The 15,314-nt window shown below is 59.8% G+C and overlaps 1 protein-coding gene across 2 annotated transcripts; it reads left to right on the plus strand.

Moving 5' to 3' along the window:
• The first annotated feature begins 1,673 nt into the window (after positions 1 to 1,673).
• NINJ1 (ninjurin 1) lies at positions 1,674 to 15,014 on the plus strand. 2 transcript variants are annotated; one of them, XM_030802482.1, is made up of 4 exons: positions 1,674 to 2,129; positions 9,691 to 9,919; positions 11,263 to 11,426; positions 14,248 to 15,014. In XM_030802482.1, the coding sequence occupies exons 1-3, from the start codon at positions 2,055 to 2,057 to the stop codon at positions 11,415 to 11,417; spliced, it is 459 nt and encodes a 152-aa protein (XP_030658342.1). In that variant the 5' UTR covers positions 1,674 to 2,054; the 3' UTR covers positions 11,418 to 11,426; positions 14,248 to 15,014. The 2 variants fall into 2 exon arrangements, with proteins under 2 accessions (XP_030658342.1, XP_003260552.1); XM_003260504.4 differs by having other exon boundaries at positions 14,279 to 15,014.
• Positions 15,015 to 15,314: the final 300 nt, after the last annotated feature.

Genomic DNA, 15,314 nt, shown 5'->3' on the forward strand with positions numbered 1-15,314 from the left:
CCAACATGGTGAAATTCCGTCTCTACTAAAAATACAAAAAATTAGCCGGGCGTGGTGGCACACACCTGTAGTCCCAGCTACTCGGGAGGCTGAGGCAGGAGGATGGCTTGAACCTGGTAGGTGGATGCTGCAGTGAGCCGAGATTGTGCCACTGCACTCTAGCCTGGCGACAGAGCAAGACTCCATATATATTTAAAAAAAAAAAAAGGCTGGGTGCGGTGGCTCATGCCTGTAATCCCAGCACTTTGGGAGGCTGAGGCAGGCGGATCACGAGGTCAGGAGACTGAGACCATCCTGGCTAACACGGTGAAACCCCGTCTCTACTAAAAATACAAAAAATTGGCTGGACGTGGTGGCGGGCGCCTGTAGTCCCAGATGCTTGGGAGGCTGAGGCAGGAGAACGGTGTGAACCCAGAAGGTGGAGCTTGCAGTGAGCCAAAATCGCACCACTGCACTCCAGCCTGGGCGACAGAGCAAGACTCCGTCTCAAAAAAAAAAAAAAAAAAAAAGGATGGGAATGATGAACCACACTGCAGGAGCTGCCGCATGGCACAAAAGAAAGAATACTCTCAGGATGGGGTCTCCACCTGCCAACCCCTCCCACCTCGGGGCCTCTCTATGCGCCCTTGGCCTTCCGAGGTCTCAGGGCTCCCCTGCAGCTCCCAGGGCCCTTTCTGGGTGTGACGTATTTTCTCTGTGGTCCCCCAACTCCTGCCTCTCCAGGAATTGAGCCCTCGTGAGCCGGTACTATCCCCCAGAATAGGAATTTGTCCCATACTGTGAGAGTTTTTTGTGTGGGTGGTGCTGGATTTCCAGCTGCTGGTGAACACTCAGGTGTGCCAACAGTGCCCTGATTATGCGAGGACAACAGCAACCATCCCCGCCGTGGGCTACCGTGCCAGACCCTGTCCTGCAGATCCCCTCTGAGGCAGAGCTGGGGCAGTGACAGCCCGAGCCTCAGTTTCTCTGCTGTGAAGTGAGCCAATGACAGCTCCTCCTTCATGGGATGACCCCGTTAGGAGAAGCCGGGCAAGCGCAATCCTGCTGCCCTGCCCATGCCCACACACTCCTACCTCCTGTCCCGGTGGCGGTCTGGCCGGACAGAGCCTGGGGTCTGAGCTGGCCTTCCTTCCACTGCCCTTCTGGAAATAGAGTGGCCACACTGCCGCAAGCTGACTATGCTGTGGTCAGGATGAACTCCCCTGGCCTCCCAGGGTGGCCGCCACATGCTCTCGACCCCCAGGCCCCCAGGTGGGCAAAGTGCTAAGGAATGCACAGATGGAGAAACAGAGGCCAAACAACCACTTCAATCATACAACAGGTGGGGGCCCGCCTAGCATCTGGCCAGGGCTCTGGGCACTGTGCTGTCCCCAGCCCACCCCCTGCCACAGGTGGCACAGATGGGCCCATGAGTCAGTGCGCGTCCATCCCCTTTGTGCCTCCCGCCGCCCCTCCAGGAGTCTGTGCCCTCATAACCCTCATTTCCCAGGCAGGAAAACCTAAGGTCAGGGAGTGGGAAGCCCCGTGCTAGCGTGGCCCGCAGTCAGGGGAACCCCGGACTCTCTGACGCTGTTACTAGTGGCGCAGCAGGCGCTGTGCTGGAGCGATCTGCGGTTCCCAGGGCGAACACTGCCTGGGAAAAACCCAACGTGGGCGCCGGCGGCAACGCCCGCTCGCTTTCATGCAGTTTGCCTGGTGGCCAGGGAAAGGTCTGTTCTTGGCCTCATTTTGTGGATTAAAAGTGTCCGCGACGGAGGTTCAGAGCAAGACGCAGCGCAGGGTCCTCTGGGGCCATCGGCGTCGCGCCCCCTCCCTTGTGGGGCCCCGCGGGAGCGTCTCAGGCCCGAGAGGCTGAGGTCGCCCCAAACTGCGCGCTCTCAGCGTACGGCCTCCAGGCCCCGGGCCCGCCCCGGGTGGAGGCGGAGTCTGGGGCAGCCGCTCCCCGCGGGGCGGGCCGGGGGCGGGCCGGGGCGGGGGCGGGCGCGCAGCTGGAGCCTGCGGCGGAGGCTCGGGCGCGCTCAAGCCCGGATTCTGGCGGCCTGCGCGGCCGCACCATGGACTCGGGGACCGAGGAGTACGAGCTCAACGGCGGCCTGCCGCCGGGCACACCCGGCTCCCCGGACGCCTTGGTAAGACCTTCCACTCACCGCTACGTGATCTTGCCAGGCCCTGTCCTTTCGGGGCGCCGCGGCTCCCCGGGCACCAGTGGGCGCCCGGCGGAGTGCGCGCCGCGTCCGCACTGCACAGTGGTGGGGGACGTCCCGTTCCAGGTCAAGTCCCTCCCGCCCCATCAGGGTCAGAACGATGCTCCTGGGAGCTCCAGCCACCCCCGGGAAGTGGGCGGAGCGTGGGGGCGTGGGGGCGCAGGGCGGGCTGGCGTCCCCAGCCCCACTAAGCAGCGCCCGCGCTTGGCTGCGCGGCGGAGGGGGCCTGGGCGCAGCTCCTCGGTTTAAGGACTGCCGGCGCCCGGCTTTCCCGACCTCCCCAACTCTCGCGCGCGTCTAACTTCAGCTTCGCCGTGCCGGCTCCTCCGCGCACTTTGCCCGGGGGCGGACGGAGGGGAGTCACAGCCTCCGGGCTCCAGACCAGCGCATGCAGACAGTTACGTCACCCCACGCTGACCACACAATCTGATGCGTGCCTTGATGAGGGAACTTGGGGCCCGCGGTGGTCCCTATTCCACTCACCTGCCTTGAGAAATAGAAACGTCACATAGCCTTCAGTGTATGCCCCCACAGGCCCTCCAGAGCTTGCCCTGCCCGGCCTGGGAGAGCTGTGGGCAGGGGGCAGGCCCTGGTAGTGGTCCCGCTTCAGAATTCTTCATCCCAGGACTCAGCACTTACTGAGCACCTTGTGTTTGTTGCAAAGTCCTGGCATGGCCCTCTGGTGACTTGTTTACTTTGAACATTCTTTCCTTTTCTAACCCCCTCAGGGATGGGGGGCAGGGAACAGCAGCCTGTTGGGTTTTTCCAGGCCTCTCCATGGCGTGGACCAGACTGGGGCAAAGACACTCAGCCCACTCGCTGGTGAACAGTCCTAGGCCGGTGCTGTGGGGGACAGGCCATGTTCGGGGAGATGGGGCCCCATGAGCCACGGGATAGGATGGCCCTGGGGCTGCATGGACACTTGTCCCTAGGTTAGAGAGGAGCTGTTGCACTGCAGTGCCGGTGTGCGGGACCCCAGCGACCTGGCCCTGCCCCAGTGTGTGAGTACTTTGGCGCAATAGGCAGGGGGCTCCTCCTCTGTGTGTCCTTGGGAAGCTACCACACCTCGCTGGGCCTTTTAGACATGGTCTTATAAAGCGAGAACAGAGGGTCCCTCCTGCCTTCAGGGAAGTGGGGAAAGCAAGTCAGCTAATAAACAGGGCAGTGGCTAGGAAGCGCCTTGGAAAGGGAGGGATACTGCTCCTCCTCCACCCTTGACCTTGCCTGGGCAATGCCCTCCACTCAGAGCAGTCTCTGCTCACCTCTGCGGGCGGCAGGATAGGCTGTGCCTCCTGAGATGGGTGCATCTCAGGCCCAGAGGAGATTGGGTTGGATTTGTTCCCGGATCACTGTCTTGGCTCTGGGCACCAGAGGGAGGGAGACACAGCCCCGCCCCACCAAGCCGTGGTTGGAGAGCAGCCCGGCCCAGACAGGGCAGGAGAGGCGAGGGCAAAGCATGGGGTTCCCTAGGAGCTGGGAGCCCATTGTGGGGGGCGGGGCATGGTGGTCAGGGAAGGCTTTCTGTGGACGTGGGGACATTGGCGCTGAGCCCTCGAGGGCGGGGAAGGCGGGTGGGCAGATCTGGCTCTCTGAGATGTGTAGAAGGGCATCTAGGCAGAGGGAACAGGGGGAGCAAAGGCTCAGAGGCTGGACCACAGAGCACATGAGGGCTGGGTAGGAGGTGGGGGGATAGGAAGCCAGGCCGATGGGAGGGGCCTTGCAGGCCTGATCATGGTCTGGTGTCCAGGGAGCTGTGGAAAGTCTATGAGCCAGTGTGAGGATGAGCACATTTCCCCTTGAGGGGTAGAAAACTTCGAGGGCCGCTCTACTCACCCAGCCTGGGGGCCCAGGACCACCCAACACACCTGTTCCTCTTTCCACCCTCAAGATCTTGCTTCTCTGTTTCTTGGGCACATCATGTCAGCACTCTGTGCCTCAGTTTCTCATCTGTGAAATGGGTGTGTTCGCCGTGCCTGCCGCAGAGGGTGGTGAGGACTCAGTGGCTGATGTATATGAAGTGCTTAGAGCCAGGCCAGCACTCAGCGCCCTCATCCTTCTGCCTGCCTTGGAGACCCTCTCCCACTGGTGACCCCTGGCAGTGGTTTGGAGAGGGCAGCACTTTGCCCAGCGTGGGGCCCAAGGAGAGTCTCAGTTTCCTTTTCTGTAAAATGGGGCACAACTGCTCACCTCCCAGGGTGGCTGAGGCTCAGGGAGGAGCCACACGTGGAACTCCGACCTGCGTGGGCTCTGTTGGGCCACGGCTGTGGGAAGCTCTCAGGTCTCCCCCACTCCGTGTGCCCTGCGCCCCTGGGGCCCTTCATGTGAGGGCCTCCATCAGTGACCAGGGATTGAGTCAGCTCACTTGTGGCTGTCAGCTGAAGGAATAGTAAACAACAATTTTAATGTGAAAATGGCCTGAATCTGTTATCCCCAGGGTGTCTCAAGGCAGGGAGGTAGTGGGGATGGGGTTGGGACACGGCCATCTGGTGCCAGCCACACCCTCCTGCCCCTCACAGCCTGCAGGTTGAAGGTTCCTGGGGCCACATCTGGGCCGAGAGGCATGGTCCTTGGAGGTAGGTAGCTGTGCCCTGTACACCTGCCGTCTGGGCTGTGCATGGCCTCAGCTGCCCAGGAGGAGGTTTGCTCATTTCCTCATTTCTGCTTTCCTGGCAGATCCTGAGGCCGGCAGGGTCTGGGCCAAGTTCTAAAAGGCAACCCTAACATGGTCTCAGGGCCACTCCTGGCCAGTGCTGAGTCTGCGGGAAGTGGGTCTGCCTGGCCCAGCTGCGGTGGGAACCCCGCCTCCCAGCATTTCCTGCTGTCTTGCTGGGGTTTCCTGCCAGGAACACAGACATGGAGCTGGGAGACCCTCTCAGGGCCTGCTTCCTGGGCTGGCCGGTAGGAGACGGTGCAGGGCTCCAGTGCCAGGCCCTGCCTGTCTGTGTGGCATCTGGGGAATGGGCACAGCAGCTCATGCCCACACTGGTGGGTTAGACAAGGGATGCCGGAGGCCCCAGGCAGGTCCAAGCACATGGTGGGGGAGAAGAGGGGTGCCTGATTTTCAGGTTGCCCCACCATCTGCCAATGCCTGCTGAGTCCAAGGGTTAGGGCCAGTGAGCAGGACAGACTGCGAGCAGCCAAGGTCTAGACTGGGACCCCCCCAGGCACCCAGGGCAGGCACCTCGTCCCTGTTGTCCCCCTGGGTCCTGCTCAGCACAGGAGAACCTGTGCCCCAGGCTGTCCTTTCTTTGCCATGTGACTGTTTTGTGAGCCTGTTCAGCTGCTTTTGAGTTCAGTGGAGTTGGTCGGGGAGGCAGAGTCTTTCAAATCAGTGAGAGCCAGGCATCAAGGAAGAACAGCCCTGCCACCCACTGCCATGCACTCCACCAGCCATGGGGCATCTGAGACCACCCCATTCAGTCCCTTCCACATCCTTGTCTACCCATTTTACAGATGAGGAAACTGAGGCATAGAGTGGTCAGTGTTGAGGCAGGACTGGGGAGGTAAAGGAGGTGCTATGGCAGCTTCCAGCCCTGTTCGTCACAGGCCCTTGGAAAGGGCAGCTGATATGCATCACCACATTTGTGGGCCCACAGCCCCCGACCCTGTCTCCACCCATCTAAGCTCTGGGTGAGCCGGAGCACCCATTATGCCATGGCCAGAGCCAGGCCCGTGGATGCAGCAAGCCTGGTTCATATCCCACTTCTGTGCCAGCCCCTCCTGCCTGAGCTGAGGATGCTCACTGAAGTGGCCCTAGGACCAACCGTGTGGCCCAGCCCCAACACGTGCAGCCTGCAGTGGGGAGGCCGACCGTCCACAGAAGGTTGCATGAGGAGCCAGCCACGCCCCTACACAGAGCTGACCTCCTCACCAAGCCTCCTTCCTAGCTTTCAGAGGAAAAATATCTGGCCTGGCCCCAGGCCCCGGGTGCTGCTGAGGTTCTGCGGAAGTCCCATTGGCCCTGGGAATATATTAACCAGGGTGTTTATTCACTGCCCTGCCCAAGCCATGGGCACTGGTCTCGGCAGGGCTTAGCTCCTGGCAGCTCCTGCTGGCTGGTCAGGACCACAGGGCTCCCTCACCTGTGGTAGCTGGGTCCCCCGGCCACCCTAAGGCCCATCCCAAGATAGAGGCAAGTGCCCAGGACTGGGGGAGAGTGGGATCGTCCTCCCTGGGACCCTCCTGTGCGGTGGCCAGCTCCAGGGCTCCAAGGCCCGGAGCACCGAGGTTAGGGACAGGGAAGCAGACCGACCCTGCTGCCCTCCCCTCCACATGACACTCCCAATGTGGCCTGCTGCCTGGGGTGGTTGCCAGCTATGCTGTATCCTGGGGCAGCCCTATGCTTTGGGACACACAGTCCTTGGAGGTGGCTCTGGGAAAACCTCCTCCAAGTTGCAATCTGTTGGTCTGTAGAATGGGAGAGGAACACAGCCTCTCCCTTGGTGAGCGGGAGTTTCCCAGGTGCAACCCTAGATATACGGAGGGGGAGACTGAGGCCAACGGAGGGGGAGCTTTGCGTCAGGGCCACGGGCTGGGCTGTGGTGAGCCAGGGCTTGACCTGCATGCAGAAGCTTCCCTAGCTGCAGGTTGAACAGGAAGCAGATGGCCAGATGGGCTGGAAGTGCCCTTCACCAGCAGGGGTGCATGGTCAGGGCATTTGCTGGCCACTCGGGGCTCAGAGGCCATCCTGGGGCATCTGCTCCACAGCCTCATGGTACACATGGGAGACTGAGGCACAAAGTGGGGCTAGTTGTCCTAAAGTTACACAGCTGGAGCCTGAAGCAGGGAGCCACTGAGAGTTCAGCCCCTAAGGGGACAATGGCATCAGCTACCAGAGCTTCTGAGCCCCAGGTCCTGGGTTCAAATCCTAGCGAAGCCCTCACTTGCTATGTGGCTTTGGGTAAGGAACCGCCTTTGCTGGGCCTCAGTTTACCCACCTTAAGTGGGCATGAGGACAGCAGGGGCACAGGCTCCTCGTGGCTGGGGGTGCTGAGAGCTAAGGCTTGGGGAGCTGGAGGCTCTGTGCGGATGGTGCTTTTTAATGGATCCGAGTGTTCCTCGTGACCGCATGGCTGTGAAATATTTAAACGGTTCTGCAGAGCTCAGAAAAAAAGGGAATTCTTCCTCCTGCCCAGAGGCCAACACAGTTAGCCTGGGCATGTGTGTCTGTTTATGTACGTGTGCGTGTAGTTTGTGTATGTATGTGCATGTGTATTTGTGTGTGCTGTATTGTGTGCACGTGTGTCTCACATGTCTATGTGTGTCTTTCTGGGGGATGTGTGTTTCTGTGTCTTTGTGACTAGGAACATGCACATACATGTGTAGATGCCCCCGGAAGGTGGAAATCCTCACAGGGTCTGCACTTGGCCTTCTTCTCCCAGCACCAAGTCCTGGGATGGAGACCCGGATGAGCATAAGGGTGGCCTTGAAGGAAGGCACTTTGGCACTTGAGGTTTGTGAAACTGAGGAGTACATGCCCACTGTGGCCAGCAGCCCCTGAGACACTGCACCTCGTGGAGCACACATGTGATGGGGTGTGGCCCACTGGGCTGCTTTGCAAGAGCAGAGCTGGAGACGACCTCAGTGCCAGGCACAGGCCCTTACATCCGGGCTGGCCTCACCCAGACCTTGGGCAGCCTGGGAGGAAGCCCCTAAGTAGACAATGGTGGGACAGGGACACATAGTCCTGGGAGGTGGCTCTGGGCAAACCTCCTCTGAGCTGCAATCTGCTGATCTGTAGAATGGGAGAGGAACACAGCTTCTCACTTGGTGAGTGCCCTGGCTGTGCTGGGGCCTGGGGGAATCCCAGGGAGTGCAGCGTCAGGCCCAGGGTGGGAGAGGCAAAGTAGACACCCCATAGTGGCTTCGGGGTATGCATGGAGTGACCCGAGAGCACACCAGGGCCCCAGGGACAGGGCTGCTGGGTGGCCCAGGTAAAGGCGGCTGTCCCTGCGCGCACACGTGTCCACGTGAACTTGCTACTTACAGAGCAGCTGATGCTGAAGGCAGATTGTTGGAATTCCCAGGCCCAGGTGTAAGCAGCGGAGCCCGCCGGTGTCCCCTGACGCCCACTCTCTCTTCCTCCTGGGCACATAATTTTAGATGACACTGAAAAACACGCAGCATGAAAGCAAGGCCCCTGCCCTCTGCTGGTTCTGTATTGGCTGCCTTGTGTATTTTTCACTGTGCATGTTTCCAGCCTGCAGAAAGTCGAGGCCTGGATGGATACCAGTGTCCGCCCCTCCCTGTGGCCCTGCGGCACCCCGGCCTCCCGGCCTGCATCTTTCATGAGTCTGGAAACAGGATCTCCCAGAGAGGGCCCCAGGAGGTTTGCTGCCAGCAGTGGGTTCTCACAGCTGCCTCCAAACAGGTGACCAGTCCTGGGAGGCTGTGGTCTAGGGCCTGGCAGCTCAGGGGCGCCTGTGGACAAAGGGCCGGGCCAAGGGGCTGGCAGGTTTGTCCTGAGTGGCTGAAGAGGGGCCCCACCAGGGCAGCTTGAGAGGGGCAGACTCTTGCTCCAGAGAAAGAGGAAGTTTGGTACTTAGGGCTGCCTTGGAATGAAGGGCCAGCCCTAGAGAGGACCTTCCTGTGGCAGGAGAGAGGGCCATGTCCTGCCAGGGGAAGTCCTGGGAGGCTTCCTGGAAGCAGTGGCCTCTGTGTGGGGCCTTGGAGCTTGAGAGTGTCTGGTACCAGGGAAAGGCATTGGGGGCTTTGAGAGAACTGCACGGGGCCCTGACCAGATGGGCCCCTAAGGCAAAGAGGATTCCATCAGAACTCGCATTCCCATTTTATTACTCTGAGAAGTAATGCGGAAGCTAAGCTCCACTGTATGTCGTATGCTGAGGCATCTATTGAGTGTCTGCTATGTGGGGGCTGGGTTCTGGGTGGCCCACCTCAGTGAAGGCTTGCTGCTAATGGCCGGATAGTTCTGCAAGGCCTGTGCTGAGGCCTGGAGGCTGAGTGGCCTGTCGGGCCCCAAGGCTGGGAGGTTGGGAGGTGGCAGGGGCGATCTCAGCTCTTAGGTCCAGCCCAGGAAGATTTGTTTCTTGCCTGGGCCAGTGTGCACAGATCTGTCCGCCCAGACGTCACTTCCTTTCCTGGCATCAGGAGCTCAGACTCTGAGGGGAGGGGGAGAGGAGGCCGGGAGGCACAGACGGGTAGGGGCAGGCAGGGAGGAGCAGCCCCGCCTATGGCAGGAGGGGGAGGATCGTGCAATGCTTTCCAGTGGAAAATCAGAGTGCGTGTGCTGAGGTTGCTATGTCGTTTCCTTTCTCTCCGGGACTGTATTCCTAGGGGAGGTTTTATAAAGGCTGAGCACATTCTCTCAGCCTCTGCTTAGGGTAATAAGCACTTCTGTCTGAGCACTTACCGGGGTGGGGGCAAGGGAAGCCTTCACCTGCAGGGCCCGGTGACCCCCAGAGCCCAACTCGGGCACAGCCCTTGCCCCCTCCCCCACCCGCCTTGCTAACCATCCCCTTCCCTGCAGCCGGCCCGCTGGGGCTGGAGGCACGGGCCCATCAACGTGAACCATTACGCCAACAAGAAGAGCGCAGCTGAGAGCATGCTGGACATCGCACTGCTGATGGCCAACGCGTCCCAGCTGAAGGCCGTTGTGGAACAGGGCCCCAGCTTCGCCTTCTATGTGCCCCTGGTGGTCCTCATCTCCATCTCCCTTGCGCTGCAGATCGGCGTGGGGGTGCTGCTTATCTTCCTCGGTAGGTCCCCGGGTGGGGTCAGCCGGGCCACCTGCTCACCTTGCTGGCATCTGTTCGCATGCCCTGGGACAGGTGCCCACCACCTTGCACACTTGGCCCTCAAGGAGCTGCCGAGTTCCTGGCCCTCATCACCCAGACATGCAGTCCAGGAAGTGGCACCCACCCCCCCGCCCCTCGCCCTGCACTTTGGTTTTTGTTTTATTTTGTTTTGTTTTTTGAAACAAGGTCCCCCTCTGTCACCCAGGCTGGAATGCAGTGGCGCAGTCTCAGCTCACTGCAAACTCCATCTCCTGGGCTCAAGCAATCCTCCCACCTCAGCCCCCAAAGTAACTGGGATTACAGGCGTTCACCACCATGCCAGGCTAATTTTTGTATTTTTTTTTAGAGATGAGGTTACGCCATGTTGCCGGGTCGAATTTTTGAGCTCAAGTGATCCAACGGCCTCAGTCTCCCAAAATACTGGGATTACAGGCGTGAGACACTGCACTCGGCCTTGTTTTGTTTTGTTTTTGAAACTGGGTCTTGCTGTGTCTTGATCACAGCTCACTGCATTCTCAACTTCCCAGACTCAAGTGAGCCTTCTGCCTCAGCCTCCCAGGTAGCCTGGACCACAGCTATATGCCATCATGCCGGCTAATTTTTTTATTTTTGGTAGACACAGGGTCTTGCTATGCTGCCCAGGCTGGTCTCAAACTCCTGGGCTCACGTAATCCTCCTGTCTTGGCCTCCCAAAGTGCTGGGATTACGGGTATGAACCACCGTGCCTGGCCCCACCCTGCACTTTGAAAGAGCACAGAGTGGGGTCAGGGCCTGGCCTGTGGGCATTAGGGCAGGCATTTCACTGGGTTATTGTTGACCCATGCCATGAGATGGCCTCAGCCGTGCCAGTCCTCACCTCCTGGGCCCAGGGTCCTCCTCATGGCTGCGTAACCTTGGGCAAGTGGCTGAACCTCCCGGGCCTCACTTATAAAACAGGCATCATAATAGAACTGCAGTTTGTGGCAGGAATCACTAGATTAAGGCACGCAAAGGGCTCAGTGGATTTGCCCAAACCTGGCCTTTGGTTGACGTCTATAGCTTCAATTCCTATAAGGAAAGTGTGGGGGCTACAGAAGGTGGGGTCATAGACTGTGGGGTTGCCCAAGCCAGGGGCGCTGTTGTCAGTGTTTCAGCAAAACAGATGTATTTTTCTCTGGGCGACAAAACTCATCCTAAATGCAACTGAGAGCCCTGTAATGTCCCAGGACAGCTTGACCACTGGGGTGGGTCCCCTTCCACTGTCCCAGGCTGGGGCGCTGCGCCTGGGCTGCGCTTGGCACCATCCACTCCTCTCTCGCCCACAGTCAAGTACGACCTTAACAACCCGGCCAAGCACGCCAAGCTGGACTTCCTCAACAACCTGGCCACAGGCCTGGTGTTCATCATCGTGGTAGTCAACATCTTCATCACGGCCTTCGGGGTCCAGAAGCCCTTGATGGACATGGCACCCCAGCAGTAGGGCACCCAGGTGAGCCGGGAGATGGGGCGCGAGGCCTGCAGTCCTGGGGTTGCTCGCTGTCGGAGGCTCTTGCAGTGTGGCGAGTCCCTGGCCGGCCAGCCTTGGACACCTTCCTAGGCCATGGGCATCCTCGTCCACACCTACAAGGCCAATGCCTGGCCACTGCCTTGAGGCCAGCCCCGCCACTGGTGCTGGCCACCTGGGGTCCTGTGGTCACAGTGTTTAGACGGAATGTGTGTAGGAGCCACCATTTGAACATCCTGGAGAACTCACTTAAACATAAGATTTCTATACATTCAGAATGTCTGTCCGAAAAAAAAAAAAAAGATTTCTGGGTCAGGCGCAGTGGCTCATGCCTGTAATCCCAGCACTTTGGGAGGCTGAGGCGGGCAGATCACTTGAGGTCAGGAGTTTGAGACCAGCCTCGCCAACAGGGTGAAACCCCGTCTCTACTAAAAATACAAAAAGTAGCCAGGCATGGTGCCACATCCCTGTAGTCCCAGCTACTCAGGAGGCTGAGGCAGGAGAATCGCTTGAACCCCGGAGGCAGAGGTTGCAGTGAGCTAAGATCGTACTGCTGCACTCCAGCCTGAGTGACAGAGTGAGACTCTGTCTCAAAAAACACCCAAAACCCAAAGGTTTCTGGCTTCTCTTGATAAGTCAGGGGCTCTGCACCCCTTATCAGCTCCACTTAGCAGGTGAAGCTTCCTCCCAGCCCTCATCTGAGAAAAAGGGACCTTGGTATGACTGCCTGCCTGACATGCCCACCTCACTGTGCCACTCTGACCAGGACAGTGGGATTCAGGATCTTGTCACGTGGAGCCCCTGTGACTCTTCAAGTCTGCCCCTTGCCGGGCCTCGCAGAGTCTGTTAGCTGCCTGCCTTAGGCTGGACCCTGGCTGTGTGCAGGATGCAGACTGAGGCGGTCCCCACAGGACGAGGCACCCAGTGTAGGAAGACTTCCCACACCACACACAGCCTCTCCCTGTGTCCTTGCTCGGAGAGGGTGAGCGTCTGCCCAGTGACACAGCCTGGGAGCAGGATCCACAGGAAGGCCTGGGATGCAGCCATGGCCAGGGCCACATGGTACATACACTACAGTCCATGCAGCCAGGCCAGGGCCACACACCCCAGTCCCCGCGACCTCGGGCCTAGGGGTCACCCCTCCGGTTTGTAGCAGAGGTGGAGGTGAGTTGCTAAGGGAGTGGTGGGCACTCCTGGCAGGTGGCCATCTCTCCACCAGTGGTGGCCCACGGCAGAGTAGACAGGAGCAGTGCTCTTGGGGCAGAGTGCCTGTGTATCAAGGATATATAAAAATTTCCCCAGGCCAGGCGCGGTGGCTCACGCCTGTAATCCCAGCACTTTGGGAGGCTGAGGCAAGCGGATCACCCGAGGTCGGGAGCTTGAGACCAGCCTGACCAACATGGAGAAACCCCGTCTCTGTTAAAAATACAAAATTAGCCAGGCGTGATGGCGCATGCCTGTAATCCCAGCTACTCAGGAGGGTGAGGCAAGAGAATTGCTTGAACCTGGGAGGTGGAGGTTGCAGTGAACTGAGATCACGCCATTGCACTCCAGCCTGGGCAACAGTGTGAGACTCCGTCTCGGGAAAAAAAAAAAAAAAAATTCCCCAAGAGGGCATAGTGAGGATGAGGTGGGGCACTGGGGCCAGCAGCTGGGTTGGGAGCACCCTGCATCCACCCGGCCTTGCCCCTCCCCACACAGGGGCCAACTAGGAATGACCGCTGCTCGTAGTGGCCCATGGCCTCTCAAGCTCCCCTACCACACCCATGGCCATTCCCCCAGTGGGATCACGCCAGCCCCCAATGTCCTGGCCATGGAGCCTGAAGTCACCCTTCTGAAAGGGCCCGGATCTGGGCGCCCCCACGTGGGGTCCGAGTCACTGTCCAGATGCTGCCTCCAGTTTGTAGTTAAGTTGTCCTCTTCCAGAACACCTAGATGTCAGCTGCTCCCTGGCTTGGGCATGTGTCCAGGCCATTTATTAATCACCTGCTGTGTGTGCTGAATGCAGTCCCTAACTCTCCCAAGCATAGGTTATCTGCCTGCCAGGAAGAGGGTGCTGGGCCTGTGGGCCACGTGGGGACCCAGCAGTGGACCTTAAGGCTGACCTCAGAGGCTGGGAGGCCAAAGCTGCTGTGTGTCCTGCTTGGAGCAGCCAGAGAGGTGTCAGGTTTCGTGGGTGGCTGTGGTCGCAGCTACCCAACCCAAGCCCCCCATGCTGGGCCAGGCCTTTAAATCCTGGCAGTAACCCAGCCATATTCATTCCATTTTCAGAGGGGAAACTGAGGCATGGAGTACTTTGACACCTCTCATGTCAGAATCAGGCTCTTCTCCTTCCTGAGTCCAGGTGTGCAAATGACCCCGACACTCGGGGCTTGTCACAGCCTGGCTCAGACCCTCTCCTCTCCCTCCTTCCGGGCTCAGACCCTCTCCTCCCCCTCCTTCCGGGCTCAGACCCTCTCCTCTCCCTCCTTCCGGGCTCAGACCCTCTCCTCCCCCTCCTTCCGGGCTCAGACCCTCTCCTCCCCCTCCTCCCAGGCTCAGACCCTCTCCTCTCCCTCCTTCCGGCTCAGACCCTCTCCTCTCCCCCTCCTTCCAGGCTCAGAGCCTCTCCTCTCCCTCCTTCCAGGCCCAGAGCTTCTCCTCTCCCTCCTTCCAGGCTCAGACCCTCTCCTCTCCCTCCTTCCAGGCTCAGACCCTCTCCTCTCCCTCCTTCCAGGCTCAGACCCTCTCCTCTCCCTCCTTCCAAGCTCAGACCCTCTCCTCTCCCTCCTTCCAGGCTCAGAGCCTCTCCTCTCCCTCCTTCCAGGCTCAGAGCCTCTCCTCTGTCTCCTTTCCAGGACCCTGGATGCTGCCTGCCTTGCAACTCAGCCGCCCGACCCCAGGAGTCGCCATACCTGTGAGGTGTCCACCTCCCTGCACATGGCACTCCCCAGACTGCCAGAGCCCAGGCTGGCCTCATCTGCACCATGTCCCCGGACCAGCCCTTGCTCTGACTGTGGCCAAGCACCATGCAGGAGGCCACTCTTGTCTCTCAGCACCTGTTCCCAGGAGGCAGCTCCCTCCTGGCACATGGGGGCTGGCCACAATAGCCCAGAGGGTCAGAACTGGACAGCCGCAGAGACCTGTGCTCAGAGAAGGGTCTCAACCCACTCAAGGACACACAGCAGGTCCGTGGATGGGCTGGATGAGGGACCAGGGCCAGCCTCTGTCTCAGGACATTCCAGAAGGACAAGGAGATATCTCTCTCTCTCCCAAAGCACCAGCGTCCCCCCCTTCCCGTGGGCCCTCTCTGGGTTGCCCTGGTGACCCCAGCCGCTATCCACTTCCTAACCCAGGGACCCTGCACAGCCAGAACTGCCTTTGGCCCTGCTGATGGCCACTGGCTCTGGTCTTAAGTGCCTGGGTTTGGTGGCCATCAAGACGGAGCCAGTCAGGCCTGTGAGGGCCGTAGACCTTGTATATGCCCTGCACCAGCAGTGACCGGGCAGAGCCCAGCCCCCTCCACGGGGGTCCCAGCACCCACTTTTCTAATCATGAATGACCAATAAAGCCCATGCTCTTTGTCGGGCTCCATGTGCCATCTCCCTGTTCCCGGGGCTGGACCAGCCTTGGCCTCCCTGTCCCCTTTCCAGCTGCCCTGCAGGGCGTCAGAAGCACACGGTTCTGGCCAGGGCCGCCTTCTCCAGAATCTTGGCTTGGGGAGCTCTTTGGCTCCGACATCTCCTGGGGTGAGGTTTGGAGGCACAGAGGTGGAAGTCTGAGGTCATTGACATCAGCAGCCCCTAGTGACCTCTGACCTGGGCAGGGTCAGGTGGGGAACAGTGTCATTTTCCCCCTCGCATGTTTCCAGCACTGTTTCCTGCCCGCCTGCGG

The sequence above is a fragment of the Nomascus leucogenys genome, chromosome 1a (assembly GCF_006542625.1).
Source record: "Nomascus leucogenys isolate Asia chromosome 1a, Asia_NLE_v1, whole genome shotgun sequence".
Classification (NCBI taxonomy): Eukaryota; Metazoa; Chordata; class Mammalia; order Primates; family Hylobatidae; genus Nomascus; species Nomascus leucogenys.

Excerpts from the sequence above, each read along its gene's own strand:
- NINJ1 (XM_030802482.1), top strand. The coding sequence starts at position 2,055 with ATGGACTCGGGGACCGAGGAGTACGAGCTCAACGGCGGCCTGCCGCCG. Across the intron at positions 2,130-9,690 it reads CCGGCTCCCCGGACGCCTTG|CCGGCCCGCTGGGGCTGGAG; the intron begins GTAAGACCTTCC and ends CCTTCCCTGCAG. Across the intron at positions 9,920-11,262 it reads GGTGCTGCTTATCTTCCTCG|TCAAGTACGACCTTAACAAC; the intron begins GTAGGTCCCCGG and ends TCTCGCCCACAG.